This window comes from Apus apus (assembly GCF_020740795.1).
Source record: "Apus apus isolate bApuApu2 chromosome W unlocalized genomic scaffold, bApuApu2.pri.cur SUPER_W_unloc_1, whole genome shotgun sequence".
In the NCBI taxonomy this organism is placed as follows: domain Eukaryota; kingdom Metazoa; phylum Chordata; class Aves; order Apodiformes; family Apodidae; genus Apus; species Apus apus.
Genome location: NW_026248896.1, coordinates 525545 through 541970, shown reverse-complemented (window position 1 = coordinate 541970; position 16426 = coordinate 525545). Strand labels below are relative to the sequence as shown.

At 46.3% G+C, this 16426-nt stretch overlaps 1 protein-coding gene across 8 annotated transcripts in view; it reads right to left on the bottom strand.

Annotated features, from left to right (window-relative positions):
* Positions 1-16426, bottom strand: part of LOC127396383 (ubiquitin-associated protein 1-like) — a 97044-nt gene that overhangs the window by 19306 nt on the left and 61312 nt on the right. For 2 of the 8 annotated variants that reach the window (XM_051644000.1, XM_051643998.1), the window contains one exon: positions 147-299. The exons of 3 other annotated variants lie outside the window; for them this stretch is intronic. In XM_051644000.1, the coding sequence (XP_051499960.1) occupies positions 147-237 (91 nt within the window). In that variant the 5' untranslated portion in view covers positions 238-299. Of the gene's footprint in view, positions 1-146; positions 300-6458; positions 6552-14480; positions 14632-16426 lie in introns of all 8 variants that reach the window. 3 more of the 8 variants (XM_051643997.1, XM_051643999.1, XM_051644004.1) reach the window with 3 other exon arrangements.

The following is a 16426-nucleotide window of genomic DNA, read 5'->3' as shown; positions in this document are numbered from 1 at the left end:
TCTTACTCAAGTTATGTTTTGTACAAGCCTCCTGGGTAATGGTCTTACTCTTAGAATACTGCACAGAAAATTCCAGATATTCCAATCTCGCCCAATGGGTTGTTAAAATAAATTAATTAAGTGAGAAGGATTTGATCCAGCCGCACCTAGGCTCCTCTCTGGGAATGAGTTTAGATAGCAAGAAGGTCCAGTCCGAATCTCCCTGGGTTGACCCCACCTCTGGGGAACTGTAGTCATGCCCACCTTGTAGGATGTGACAGTTGGTTTTGTTGTTCTTTTTTAAATGTTCTAGTTCATAACTATTTAAAAAGAAAAAAAAACAAACCACAAAACAAACAGAACAAATGCACAGCGCAACAATGGAACAGATTTTGAAGTCAGTATACCAAACATTTTAGCTTGCCTTGTGACAAGACTATGCCTACACAACTGGAAACTGAAGCTCTTCTGAACACTGTATTCTGTTATGTCCCTATAAAAAACCCCATTATTTTTTTGTCATATTCAAAGCAGGCTTTAAAATAACCCAGCTTTAGAGCAGCTAAAATAAATTAAAATCCAAGTTTTGGCATACAAGTAGTAAGTAACATTTGGACAAAAGTGGTCAGAAAGGCAAAGCGACCCAAAGTCTAGAAGCTCCACTTAAACCAAAACACAGTGAAATAGCTCAAGACTATTTAGTATATAAATTCTGATTTTTGAAACAAGGCAGTCTAACTTAATCAGCTATCTGATTTCTGATCATTTCAATGAGAGGCCTCATACTTATTTCATGGTCCTCCATCTGTCCTTTATATCTATCACTTACATGTGGTACTTAAAAAGTGTTTTAGAACAAAACTCCTTCTTCAGGCATCCTGCAAACTCATGAGGCAGAAACACTTTGAGCTCAACCACTTCCAAGAAGCCAGACTACAGGTTTGTTTCCCTTGAGCTGCTGTGAATAAGTATTAGAAAACCCACAATGTACACTGCACTGTTTTCTCAATTAACTAAAAGGCATTTCTTGGATCACTGGTCTAAACTTTTGCAATTACAGGCAAGGGTTCTGACTGTGTATAACAATCTGAAACATTCCTTTAGCACTCATTTGTGACTCTGCTTTGAGTGTTGTGGATCCAAAAAGTCATTAGTGGCAACATTAATTATAGAATCATAGAATGGTTTGAGTTGGAAGGGACCTTAGAGATCATCTAGTTCCAACCCCCCTGCATGGGCAGGGACACCTCCCACCAGCCCAGGTTGCTCCAAGCCCCATCCAACCTGCCCTTCAACACTGCCAGGGATGGGGCAGCCACAGCTTCTCTGGGCAACCTGGGCCAGGGTCTCACCACCCTCACAGCAAAGAATTTCCTCCTAATGTCTAATCTAAATCTCCCCTCTTCCAGTTTAGATCCATTAGCCCTTGTCCTCTCACTACACACCCAGGTAAAAAGTCCCTCCCCAGCTTTCCTGTAGCCCTTTCAGGTACTGGAAGGCCACTATGAAGTCTCCATGGAGCCTTCTCTTATCTAGGCTGGACAACCCCAACTCTCTCAGCCTGTCTTCACAGGAGAGGTGCTCCAGCCCTCAGATCATCTTTGTGGCCCTCCTCTGAACTTTCTCCAGAAGCTCCATGTCCTTCTTATGTTGGGGGCTCCAGATACAGTGTTCAGCGACTAACCTCTTACTCAGTGAGCTGTAGCTTTGCCATTTTTATCTGAACCATTTTCATACTTGGACAACAGTTCCTTCACTGTTGTCTCATCTACATAAGGCGGTCACAGGCTCCAAAAGGATGAGCAGCTTTCAAAAACAGGAACATCCTGTTAATTTAGAGTTAAATGTTTATGTGCTGTCATCACTTGAGCTCTCATACTATGTACCACACTGGCTAGTCCTAGAGTCCTGTCAGGACACAGGTGGTACTTCCTCCAGCTTTGAAACTATCAGGCTGAATAACTTACTAGGATGAAAAAGTGCTCCAGGCAGAATATAATAGCATTTTCACTGATCTTTACTGAGAAGTACACATTCAAGCATTACACAGCACAGCATCCAAATGGCACCTCACTGGCCACCAACACCACCATTTGCAACGTGACATCCAAATAATATTTGATCTGACAATTTGAGAACCCAGATATGCCAGTGTTTGCTTATACAGAAATAGCAACTGCGGCAGCCTTTGCACTGAGAGTGGTAAATCATGGCCAGGTGTCATGGTTTGGGCTTAACATGACAACAAAGAACCAGCCCCATGGCTACTCACTCAACTCCCCCCACACATATACCCTGGGATGGGGAGGACAAAGGCCAAGTAGAAGCTCATGGGTCAAGACTAAGGGCAGGGAGGGTTCACTCACCATTTACGGTCATGGGCAAAACAGACTCAACTTGGGGAAAAATAATTTAATTTAATACTAATCAAACACACACAGGACACAGACAACAAAAAGAGCAGGGCTTACATACATTACCCCACCCTTCCCTTCTTCCCAGGCCCAAATCCCTTTGTTCCCGGTTTCTCTCCCTCCTTCCCCCCAGCAGCACAGGGGGACAGGGGATGGGGTTTAGAGTCAGTTCACAGGCTGGTGGTTCTTGCCATTCCTTCCTCTTCAGGAAGAAGGATTCCTTACAGCCCTCCCCTGCTTCCCCATTGAGTCCTCCACGAACGTCTCCTTCGTGAGTCCTTCCCATGAGGTCAGGAGTAAGCTGCTCCAGTGCAGGCTTCCCAAAGAGTCACGGGCTGCTTCGGGAACAGTCACCTCCCCTGGCACTGGGGTCTTCCATGGCTGCAGATCCAAGTCCACGGGCTGCAAATCCACATTCAACCCTCCTGGCGCTTTCAGGGAATGTTCCACCACGTTCCTCCATGAGTGCAGGAGACAGCTGCCATCTCGCCATGGGTTGCAGGGAAACTTCTGCTTGGGCACCTCCTTCGTCCTCTTCCTCACCAACCTTGGGATCTTCAACCTGGCACTACTCTCACCACTCCAGCTTAGCTCTTCTGCTTGCTCACTGCCCAGGTCTTATAGCAGTTTGTTCATATATTAATTGCAGAGACACATCTATTGGTGCAACTCTAATGGTTCTGGCCTTGCTACCTGAGCCGGGGGAGCTTTCTAGTAGCTTCTTACAGGAGCCACCCCTGAGGCCCCTCCCCTGCTACTGAAACCATGCCAGAACCAAAACAGCACACCAGGTCAAAGACAACCAGATCTCCTGACTGCTCAGAGGCTGGCGTGACTGCTGCTACTATGTCCTGCTTAGTCCCACTGGCATAAGTCCTGCTCTAAGCAGGACAATCTAAACAAAGCCTCTCTCTGCACCAATCTCACAGCCAAAATTGTTCAGTGTGCAAATACTTGTCTTATTAGACCTACTGACACCTCCTCTTGCACAGCCTTCTTGTTTGCCTGAAATAGATACTAGCTACAGAAGGTACAAGCACACATTGTGGTATTTACATAGCAACACTAATTTGTTACAGTAAAAAAACCTAAACACACCTAGACTAGATGGACTGCACTGACAGCTGCCAGTTTAACCTCAGCTGCTAGACAAAGGAATAAATCCCTTCTGGTTTCTTCCCAGTATACTGTTTTTAATAACAACCACTGCTATAACCTCATCTTGAATATGACTCTGCTACAAAACCTGCAAGCACATGTTAAGAAACTCACTAAGTGTTTTAGGACGTTTGATGGTAAAAAGTCTTTCTAAAGGAAAATATTGATGCACATAGTATTCACTTTGTTCCAGCTGAATTGGAAAAGTACTAGTCTAGTGATGTTAAAATCGGATCCAGAAAGGCAAGAGTCCTTTTCTTTATGTAAACAGATTACTCTTCTGCCTGAACACATTGATGGGGTAAGGGTGCAAATTGTTTTAAAAGACAAATTCTAAAGCAATAAGCAAAACCTATGCATAGGAAGCATTACACAAGCCACTGTTTCAATAGTCACATGTTCAAAGAAAACAATTAAAGGGGTTTTTTTGTTATTTAATATGGCTTTCAGCCACCTCAGCCTTTTAAGCAGTTAAAAGCATATTAAGGAGGTTTTGAGAATAGCCCTGGCAAAACTGTATCTATCACTCTGATCTCTAACACCATGTACTAAATGATATTCCTAGCCCAAGGATCTACTACAAGAGTAATATTTCTCTCCACTTTAATATAATGCAGAAATCACTGGCCAACTCATAGAAGTGTCCTCCAGTTTGGTAGCAAAATGAAAACATTCCAGATAAAACCAGTTACCACTTACGAACAGGGAACAGCTTTGAAATCAAGTGGAACTGTTTTTGTGGTCACACAAACCACACTTATATAATTTTCAGAAATTGGAGTTAAAAGCTTTCAAGTTGTATAATAACAGTGACAATACAACATCAATATTAACATACTACACTTGGTATATGTCACGGTTTGACTCAGGATTGGCAATTAAACCAATGACAACAATGCTCTCGATCCCCTCTCCCTCCCACCCAGGTAGGGAAAGGAGAGAGAGAATAAGGAGAGAGGCTTCCCAGATTGAAAACTAAACCAAACAGCTTTAATTAAATACTAATTATAAAATAATTTATGTACAATTATATACAACAATGTGCAGGAACGTGCAAACCCCTATTGCCTCCCCCCACCCCCAGCAACTCCCACAGCATCTCCTGAGCTGTGAGCAGCTCCAAAATGTCCCAGAGCTGCCAGAGAGAGTGGTAGAGCAGACAGGAGCTGAGGGGAGAGTTATGAGGGTCAGGAATGCACAAGCCTGGGGATCAACAGTGATGGACAGTCAAAGTCCTCCCTGGATGCTGGCCATGGACGGAAGAGAAGAAGAAGCTTGACTTCCATGATCCCTGACTTCATACCAAGTCCTACATAAAAATATGGATGGAATATTTGGTTCAGCGATTTTGCCATCTGTCCAGTCTGTTCCTCCCTACAGGAGGGTTGTAAATACGACTCTTCTGCTCCTTTAGTGTCCAAAGCAGCAGATTCAACAAGCAGAGAGAAGAGTCCTTGGTCTCTCAGCAGAGAGACCATTTGGAGATTATCAGACCACTAGCTGGAAAACTTGCTGCTAGTTTCACTAAGTGTGTTGCTTAAAAGAGAATTCACTAAAAAAACAAAACAAAGAAAAAAAACCCAAAACAAACCACCAAAAAAAACCCCAAAACACTGTAAAAAATAAAACTGGCCTCATCCTGGCTCAAACCAGGACATTCCACCCCTTATTCCTGACCACATATATTACATATAGCCTCTATGTTTTACACACTGTCAAATTAGGGATTCTCCCCCAGACTCAGATTACCTTGAGGTACAAATTGTACTTCACCATCCTCCATCATCACACACCAGGTATGTCCAGGTCCCTGAGCAAAAGCAATACCCCGGACAGGTTTACCTTTGCCTGAAGCAGGATAGACCCAAACACTTTCCCCAGCAGGTTCCTTTCACACAACACAGGGACTTCATGCCTGTCTACTGTATGTAGAAGGTTTGACTGAGCAGGACCATCTCAATTGATGGATCCCCTGGTGTTAACCAACCAGGTGACCTTTGCCAAATTTTTGCCTGTTTTTAAAAGTTCCACCACCCATTGCCTTCAGGGTAGTTTTTAAATAGACCACTGTACCATTCAATCTACGCCGAGGCTGGTGCATGGTACAAGATATGGTATATCCACTCAATACAATGTTCTCTGGTCAGTCACAAGACTGTTTTGGAAATGAGTCCCATTGTCTGACTCAGTTCTTTCTGGAGTACTGTGTCTCCACAAGATTTGCTTCTCAAGGCCCAAGATAGTATTCCTGGCTGTGGCATGAGGCACAGGATATGTCTCTAACCATCCTGTACTTGTTTCCACCATTGTAAGCACATAGCGCTTACCCTGGCGGCTCTGAGGCAGTGTGATGTAGTCAATTTGCCAGGCCTCCCCAAACCTGTACTTTGACCACCTCCCCTCATACCACAAAGGTTTCAACTGTTTCGCCTGCTTAATTGCAGCACACATCTCACAATCGTGGATCACCTGTGCAATAGTGTCCATGGTTAAGTCCACCCCTCGGTCACAAGCCCATTTGTATATTGCATCTCTGCCCTGATGATCTGAAGTGTCATGGGCCCACCGAGCCAGAAAGAGCTCACCCTTGTGTTCCCAGCCTATTTGGAACACTTGAGCAGCCTCATCTGCCCATTGGTTGTGTCGATGTTCCTCAGTGGCTCGACTCAGAGGCACGTGTGCATCCACATGATGCACTTTTACCACCAGTTTCTCTATCCCAGCTGCAATGTCTTTCCACAGCTCAGCAACCCAAATAGGTTTACCCTTTCGCTGCCAGTTGTTTTGCTGCCACTGCTTCAGCCAACCCCACAAGGCATTTGCTGCCATCCACGAGTCAGTGTAGAGATAGAGTCTCGGCCACCCCTCTCGCTCAGCAATGTCCAAAGCCAGCTGGATGGCTTTTACCTCTGCAAACTGACTTGATTCTCCTCCTTCCAGCTGCCTCTGCAACCAGTCATGTAGGACTCCTCACAGCAGCTTTCCACTTCCGGCAGTTCCCTACAAGACGACAGGAGCCATCGGTGAAAAGAGCAAATTGTTTCTCAGTCTCTGGTAGATGATCATATGGTGGAGCTTCTTGAGCCCATCTCACCACTTCTTGTGGTGGCATTCCTTCTGGCCAGTTTGTAATTGCTTCTATGATACTGGATAATTAGGTATTCATATATGAGCTTGCTGGGTAATTAAAGCAGTCCATTTACTCCAAGTCACATTGGTGGCATGATGGATAGGAGAAACATTACTCTGGAACATGAAGCTCAGTACTGGCAATCTGGGTGCCAGGAGGAGCCGCGCTTCAGTGCCAATCACTCTAACTCCTTCATATCCTGCTAGTATATCCTTTTCAGTTAAAGTATAGTTAGCCTCAGAACTTCTGTAGCTCTGGCTCTGGAATCATAGAATCATAGGGTTTGGAAGGGACCTCTGAATATCATCGAGTCCAACCTCCTTGCTGCAGCAGGAACACCTAAGACAGATCACATAGGGGTTGACCTCTAGTCTCCTCTGGTGCTTTCTGCCAGAGGCTCCAGGTAGGACCATTGTATCCAGCTGAAGAGTAGAGAAGAAGCACATTTCTGATGTCTGGCCCTGTTCAAACTGGTCCAAGGCCCATTCCGTGCACAATCTCCTTTTTAATGTGCTCAAAAGCTTTCTGTTGTTCAGGACCCCATTTAAAGTTGCTCTTCTTTCAGGTCACCTCATAGAGAGATTTCACAATTTGACTGTAACCAGGAATGTGCATTCTCTAGTGTCCTGGTTTGAGCCAGAATTAAGCCAGTTCTCCTCTTAATGATTTTTTTTTTTTCCTTCAGTGAGCTCTCTTTTAACTAGCAACAAGTGTTCCAGCTAGTGGACTGATAACACTGGAATGTTTATGTTACTGCCGAGATTCCAAGGTCACATCTTTGCCCAGCTGGCTCAGATGCTACTGGGAGGAGAGTCGTATCTATGACTCCCCTATAGGAGGCTGAACTAGGCAGACAGGAAAACTGGCCAGAGATATTCCATTCTATATATCTACGTAAGCTTAGAGGAAGGTCAGAGATGACAGAAGACAACTTCCTTCCTGTTTCTTCTTCCCTTCTCTCCCGTCCATGGCCAGCGTCCGGGGAGGACTCCGTGCATCCAGCACCGTCAACCCTTAGACTCAAGCTCTCCTGACCCTGATAACTCTCCCCTTAGTTCCTGTCTGCTCTGCTGCTCTCTCCAGCAGCACTTTGAGATTTTCACAACTGTTCACAGCTAAGGAGAGTGCTGTGGGAGTTGCTGGGGGTAGGGGGAGGCAATAGGGGCTTTGTACATATCGGAACATATTTGTATATAATTGTATATATTTTCTTTTATCATTGGTGTTTAATTAAAGCTGTGTAGTTTAGTTTTCAATCCAGCCAAGTCTCTCTCCTTATTCTCTCTCTCCTTCCCTACCTGGGTGGGAGGGGATCGACAGCATTGTTGTCGATCTGAGTCAAATGGCGACAATTTATTAGCGCCAAACGTGGGGCTTGATTTTAAGCCCAGCTTACACATTTTCATTAATTGGGAGTTTTCAAAATTCCATCTCTGATGGGAGGAATCCCTCAGATAGCATTGGGCAATAATTCTGCTGAATTTCATGACAGATTGAAAATTGAACAAACACTTTCTGCAATGAATCTACTGGATCTTTTTCCAAACATGCAACTGTACATGTGGTGTGCAGCCAAGGGCATTCTGCTCTGTGTAGCTGCTCTTGTGATTGTTTTATGGTTTATCGACAGAACTGTAGCCATAATCAACTGTATAATTATGGGGGCACTGTATGCGTACTATTATGGTACAGATCCTCAAGTGAACGGAATGGTCCATGTTGGTAATGGCAGTAGCAGGTTCAATTTTACCTCTCCATTTTCTTTCAAGCTGAATCTCCCAGCTCTTGATTTGAATAGCACTGTTGCAGTTGGGATGCTTCTGCTGAATGTTCATAATGTATTTTGGATACATAGGGTGAGGTGCTGTTCCACTCACTTGCAATCCCCCACAGGCAATGCTGCTGCCACTGCTGCTGCTGATACCACCACTGCTGCTGATACCACCACTTGTACTGCTACAAAAACAGCTGCCTCTACAAGTGCTGCTACAAAAACAACCGCTTCTACAAAGATAAAGTCCAATCCCTTGCGAATCAGGCTAGTTCATCCTGTGACCAGGAGCAAGGAAAAGGCAAAAAGGCTCCTCCCTTTTTACCCGCTCCCATCTGACACATCCAGAGTTTCTTCAGGCAACGATAGAGACTGAAATTGAGGAGGCAGAGGATTCTAAATCAGCTGATGGGGCAGGTGCCTCACAAACAGATAAAAAAAATCAGGCCACTCTCAGGCAGATAGAACAGCAGGCCCTTCTCCATCAGATGACGACGATGACCTTGTCCAGCCTTTCTCTATGAAAGAACTGCGCCTCATTAGAAAGGACTTCACCCGCACTGATGGTGAGGGAATTCTTCCATGGTTGCTCCGATGCTTTGATAGTGGGGCTGAAACCCACAACGTGGACGAGAGAGAAGCCAAGCAGTTGGGATCCCTGGCCAGAGATGCTGGTATTGACAGAGCACTTAGTAATAAGGTGGGAGTTACCACCCTGTGGGACCGACTTCTTTCAGCTGTGAGAGAGAGATACCCCCACAAGGGTGACATCGAATGGAACTGGAGCAGAACACCCACTCTCGAGAAAGCCATCACATACTTGAGAGAGATAGCTGTGCGAGAAGTTATCTATGATAAAGATGGACTTACAAATCCTGATGATGTTGAGTGTGACACACAGATGTTCCGGAGATTTGCTCAGGCTGTACCAGCAGCACATGCCCATATATTCTCCTTCATGGGATGCTTTGATGACGGCGTAAGACCAACTGCGCGTGAAGTGGCTTTCAAAGCACAACAGTATGGAGACATAATCTCTGATTCCCATCAGTTCCACACCTCAGCCATTGAACAAATGACTGACAGAAAGAATAAGATGCCAAACAGATGGGGAGGTAAACCCCAGAATCTCCCTAGAGACAACTGGTCACATGTTGCAGCCATTAAGAAGAGACGTCCTGCTACAAGACAGCAGCGAGAGAGACAGGACCCACTGCGACGTCAGCTGTGGTCTCCAACACATAATTATTTTAAAGAGGACATAAGAATCTGGGACAAGAAACCCACTGATATTCTCCAGTTGCGTGTGCAAGAGCTACTAAGCAGAACAATGGCAGGAGATGGTTCTTCCAAGAAGAAGGCTGCACCAGTCAACACCCAGGATGGTGCATCGACCTCTAATGCTCAATATTAGAAGTAACCCCACCTCTGGCCAGGAGGAGGAGAGGCAGAACTGAGTTTACTGGACTGTGTGGATTCAGTGGCCTGGCGCATTAGAACCATGGAAGTATAAATCCTTTGTGGACACTAGAGCACAGTGCACCCTAATGCCATCGAATCATAAAGGGACAGAATCCGTGACTATTTCCAGGGTGACAGGAGGTTCTCAACAACTGACTGTTGTGGAGGCCGGTGTGAGCCTCACTGGTAAGGAGTGGCAAATGCACCCTATAGTGACTGGCCCAGATGCTCCGTGCATCCTTGGCATAGACTATCTCAAGGGAAGATATTTCTGTGACCCGAAAGGGTACCAGTGGGCCTTTGGTATAGCAGCTGTAGAGACTGAGGACACTGAACAGCTGTGTACTTTGTCTGGCCTTTCAGATGACTCTTCTCTAGCAGAGCTGCTGAAGGCTGAAAACCAACCGGTGCCAATTGCCACTTCAACAGCGCATAGACGCCAATATCGCACCACCAGAGACTCTGTGATCCCCATTTATAAACTGATCTGGCAACTGGAGAGCCAGGGAGTGATCAGCAGGACTCACTCACCCTTCAACAGCCCTATTTGGCCAGTGCGAAAGCCTGATGGCGAGTGGAGGCTGACAGTGGACTATCGTGGCCTGAATGAGGTGACACCACCGCTCGGTGCTGCTGTGCCGGACATGCTAGAACTTCAGTACGAGCTGCAGTCGAAAGCAGCCAGGTGATGTGCCACTATGGACATTGCTCATGTCTTCTCTATTCCTCTAGCACCAGAGTGCAGACCACAGTTTGCTTTCACCTGGAGGGGAGTCCAGTACACCTGGAATCAACTGTCCCAGGGGTGGAAACACAGCTCTCTCCTTTCCCACCTGGGTGGGAAGGGGAGGGGATCGAGGGCATTATTGTCGCTGGCTCAGTTGCCAATCCTGAGTCAAACTGTGACAGACACAAAGAACATGCACGAAAAAGACTGCTTATTCTTCATGCAAGAAGTGCTCACAATATGCTCTGTGCCCCAGCTCTTCACATACTGCTCTCAGGCACATCTTGTCATTCATACTAACATTTGAAAAAAACCCAAGATAAACACATTACCTTGCTAAAAATAGAATCACTAAGAGAGAATCACCTGTCATAAAGTTTCACAATTGGCTTAAGCACATCTTTGAGAATCCACTTGTTTCTTTCCTCACCCACCCAAACAGTTTCACCACCCTTGTGACAGCAACTAGTTAGTGCTCATATAGGCTGTGAGGTCAGCTGGATCATATCTCTGCCTTTGGTGAAAACTAACCCTACAAGGAAACTCGCCTGAACGCAAAGCAGCTGACTTCCCAGCCACACGCACAGCAGTGCCAGCAAGAATGAGCAGGTGGGAACCTGCAACAGCAGAACTCCAGACCGGCTGGAGCCGGTCAAAAAAATTTCACCCTCAGCCAAGCTAGAAAATTACATCATTGTTCTTCAAATTTGGTTTTTGATAACAACAAAATCAAGACAATGCCTACAGTTGCCGACCCTGAGTCAAACTATGACATACCGAGACAAGAAATAACACCTGCCAATCACAAGCCACTGAAAGAACACTGAATAGAGGTGTTAATTACAGGCAGAGGTTTATTTACACTGAGTTTTGGTCACTGTTCAGTGCACTTCTGAGTAGAGTTAGAAACTCTGGGAGCATAATTTATCATTCCCTTCCTAGGATCGGAATCACACAATCATAGAACGGCTTGAGTCAGAAGGGACCTTAAAGATCATCTAGTTGAAACCACCCTGCCATGGGCAGGGACACCTCCCACTAGACCAGGTTGCTCCGAGCCCCATCCAACCTGCCCTTCAACACTTCCAGGGATGGGGCAGCCACAGCTTCTCTGGGCAACCTGGGCCAGTGTCTCACCACCCACACAGTAAAGAATTTCTTCCTAATACCTCATCTAAATCTCCCCTCTTCCAGTGTTAAGCCATTGCCCTTTGTCCTCTCACTCCCTGCCCTTGTAAAAAGTCCCTCCCCAGCTTTATTGTAGCCCCTTTAGATACTGGAAGGCTGCTATTAGGTCTCCCCAGAGCCTTCTCTTCTCCAGGCTGAACAACCCCAACTCTCTCAGCCTGTCTTCATAGGAGAGGTGCTCCAGGCCTCTCGTAATCTTCCTGGCCCTCCTCTGGACTCTCTCCAGGAGCTCCATGTCCTTCTTATGTTGGGGGCTCCAGAACTGGGCACAGTACTCCAGGTGGGGTCTCACCAGAGCAGAGTAAAGGGCGAGAATCCCCTCCCTTGACCTGCTGGCCATGCTTCTTCAGATGCAGCCCAGGACACAATTGGCTTTCTGGGCTACAAGCTCACATTGCCGGCTTATGTTGAGCTTCTCATCCACCATCTCCCCCAAGTCCTCCTCCTCTGAACTGTTTTAGATCCCTCTCCACCCAGCCTGTATTTGTGCAGAATCTTACAATTGGCCTGGTTGAACCTCATGCAGTTTGCACAAGCCCACTTCTCCAGCCTGTCAAGGTCCCTCTGGATGGCATCCCTTCCCTCCAGCGTGTCAACCACACCACACAGTTTGGTGTTGTCAGCAAATTTGCTGAGGGTGCACTCAATGCCACTGTCCATGTTGCTGACAAAGATGTTAAAGAGCACCAGTCCCAGTATCCACCCTTGGGGAACACCACTCATCACAGGTCTCCATCTGGACATCGAGCTGTTGATCACAACTTATTGAGTGTGACCGTCCAGCCAGTTCCTTACCCACCGAGTGGTCCATCCATCAAATCTGTACTGTTCCAGTTTTGATACCAGGACGTCATGCAGGACAGTGTCGAAGGCTTTGCACAGGTCCAGGTAGATGACGTCAGTTGCTCTCCCCTGGTCCACTGACGCTGTGACCCCATCATAAAAGGTCGCCAAATTAGTCAGGCAGGATTTGCTCTTGGTGAAGCTGTGTTGGCTGTCACCAGTCACCCCTTTGTTTTCCACGTGCCTTAGCAGAGCCTTCAGGAGGATCTGCTCCATGATCTTGCCAGGCACAGCGGTGAGACTGCCTGGCCTGTAGTTCCCTGGATCTTTGCTCCTTCCCTTCTTGAAAATGGGAGTTATGTTTCCTCTTTTCCAGCCTGCCAAGACTTTTCAAATATGATGGACAGAGGCTTTGCAAATTCATCGGCCTGTTCCTTCAGGAGCTGTGGATGAATCCCGTCAGGTCCTTTGTGCATCCTCAGGTCTTCTGCTGTTCTCCTACAGTGGGGAGATCTTCCTTTTCACAGTCCATGCCTTTGCCTTCTCTAAATTGGATGTTGTGACCAGAGTCTTTACCAGTGAAGACTGAGGCAAAGTAGTCACTGAGTACCTCAGACTTCTCTACGTCCTGCATGGCCAGGTCTCCAGTTTCCTTCTGAAGCGGGCCCGCAGTTTCCCTCATCTTCCTCTTATCACTGACATACCTGTAGAAACTTTTCTTGTTGTTCTTCACATCCCTGGCCAGGTCCAACTCTATCTGTGCTTTGGCCTTCCTTACCCAATCCCTTGCTTCTCTGACAACTTGTCTGTACTCCCCCCAGGATATCTGGCCCTGCTTCCACTCTCTGTATACCTCGTTTTTACATTTAACCATGTCCAGAAGCTCCTTGCTCATCCATACAGGCCTCCTGGCTCTCCTGCCTGCCTTCCTCTTTGTTGGGACACATAGCACGAAGGAAGTGATCCTTGAATATCAACCAGCTTTCCTGGGCTCCCCTTCCCTCCAGGGCTTTGTCCCACAGTATCCTACCAAGCAGCTCCTTGAAGAGACCAAAATCTGCTCTCTTGAAGTCAAGGGTAGTGAGCTTGCTTCTCTACTTCCTTGCTGCCCTAAGGATCCTGAATTCAACCATGTCATGGTCTGCCATTAAGTCTTACATCATCAACCAGCCTGTCTCTGTTAGTGAGAACAAGGTCCATCAAAGCACCTTTACTTGTTGGCTCCTCTACCATTTGGAGGAGGAAGTTGTCATCAATGCACTCCAGGAACCTCCTGGATTCCTGGTGCTTTGCTGTGTTGTCCCTCCAGCAGATGTTGTGGTGGTTCAAATCCCCCATGAGGACCAGGGCCTGTGAGTGCAAGGCTGCTCCTATCTCCCTGTAGAGGGCCTCATTGACCCAGTCATCCTGGTCTGATGGCCTGTAGCAGACCCCCAGATCTCCTGTCCCTGTATTCCCTTTAACCTTGACTCATAAGGTTTCAGCAAACTCCTCCTCCATCCCCAGGTGGAGCTCCACAGACTCCAGCTGGTCCTTGATGTAGGGGGCAACACCCCCTCCTGCCTGTCCTTCCTAAAGAGCTTATACCCAACAATCCCCACACTCAGGTCATAGGAGTCATCCCACCACATCTCAGTGATACCAATAACATCACAGCCCTGCAGGCATGCACACATCTGCAATTCCTCCTGCTTATTCCCTATTGTCGAAAGCAGACAGGTGGTGTGCCACTATGGACTTTGCTCATGCCTTCTTCTCTATTCCTCTAGCACCAGAGTGCAGGCCACAGTTTGCTTTCAGTTTGCTTTTCATCATAGGTATAAGCCCCACTATCAAAGCATCGTAGCAACCAACAAAAAAGCGGCTCACCTTCATTGTGGGTAAAGCCCTTTCTCATGAGGTGCAGTTCCTTTAGAGAGAAAGGTTGGACAAGATCATCATTGTCATCTGCTTAAGAGGGGGCTGCTCCTCCATCTGCTTTAGAGTAATCTTCTTCATTCTCTTCCTGGTCTTCTGAAAACTGGGGAGATTTCAGTCTGGGATAAGGTCTGGGACCTTTCACCTTTGCTTTACCCTTGGTCACAGGATTAACTTTTACTTGTTTGGATCGAGTGGGAGTGGCCTTAGCTTTTGCAGCAGCAGCAGTGGTGGCAACAGGCTTGCCTATGGGGGAGTGGCAGTGAGTGGAAGAACATCTCACTCTACACATCCACAATACACTATAAACATTCAGCAGAAGCATCCCTAGTGAAACCATGCTATTTAGATCAAGAGCTGGGAGATTCAGCCTGAGAGAAAACGGAGAGGTAAAACTGAACCTGCTACTGCCATTACCAACATAGACCTTTCTGTTCACATGAAGATTTGTACTGTACACATACAGTGCCACCATACAGATCAGTATCGCAATCCCTGTGATCACTAGATTAGGTTATTACACAGTTGATTATGGCCATAGTCCTGTTGATAAACCATAAAACAGTAACAAGAGCAGCTCCACAGAGCAGTATTATCCCAGCTGCATATCACATGTACGACTGCATGTTGGGGAAAAGGGTCCTGCAGATACATTGCAGAAAGTGTCTGTTCAGTTTTCAACCCATCAACATATTCAGCAGAAGCGCTGCCCAGTGCTATCTGAGGGATTCCTCCCAGCAGAGGTGTAATTTTAAACGTTCACCAATTAGTCAGATTTTATAGCCTGGGCTTAAGATACAGCCCCGCGTTGGGCGCCAATAAATTATTGTCACGGCTTGACTCAGGATCGGCAAATAAACCAATGACAACAATGCTCTTGATCCCCTCCCACCCAGGTAGGGAAAGGAGATACCTAGGAGAGAGGTTTTCAGATTGAAAACTAAACTAGGCGGCTTTAATTAAATACTAATGATAAAATAAATTATGTACAATGATATACAAATATGTTCAGGAATGTACAAAACCTCTATCTCCTCCCCCCACCCCCAGCAACTCCCAAGGCACTCTCCTGAACTGTGAGCAGTTCTGAAACGGCCCAGAGATAGGAGCTGAGGGGAGAGTTATGAGAGTCAGGAATACACGAGCCTAGGGATCAACAGTGATGGATGGATGGAGTCCTCCCCAGACACCAGCCATGAACGGAAGAGAAGAAGCAGCAGCAGCTTGACTTTCGTGATCCCTGAATTTATACCAAGTCCTACATAAATATATGGATGGAATCCTTTGATTCGCTGATTTTGCCATCTGTCTTGTTCCCTCCTCCCTATTGGGAGGGTTGTAGATATGAGTCTTCTACTTTAGAATTATCTGAAGCAGTAGATTCAACAAGTAGAGCAAAGTGTCCTTGGTCTGTCAACACTATCTATAAACCTTGAGGCATTATCAGTCCACTAGCTAGAAAACTTGCTGCTATTTTCAGCAAGTGTGCTGCTTAAAAGAGAGTTCACTGAAAAAAAAAAAAAGTAATATGAAAATTTGCCTCATCCTGGCTCAAACCAGGACAGTATAACCCACCCCTGTTGTGCAACAGATGAGAGCGGCATTTCTAAAATCCACTAATTTCTACAACTTAAGCTTGAACTTCCAATTATTCAAATGACAGGAGAGCATTTGAAGTTACATGCTTAGGCACAGTTATAGGTGTATGCTAAGAATACCATTCAAGAATGGTTCCTTCCTCTCCAGCCATAGCTTACATTCCCATCATCATCTCCATCTGAACGTGGTCCTGAGCAACCTGTTCTAGAATGCTCTGCTTGAGCAGGGGGTTTAGACATGATCTCCAGAAGTCCCTTCCAACCTCAACCATTCTGTTATTCAACAACAGTCCTCTCATC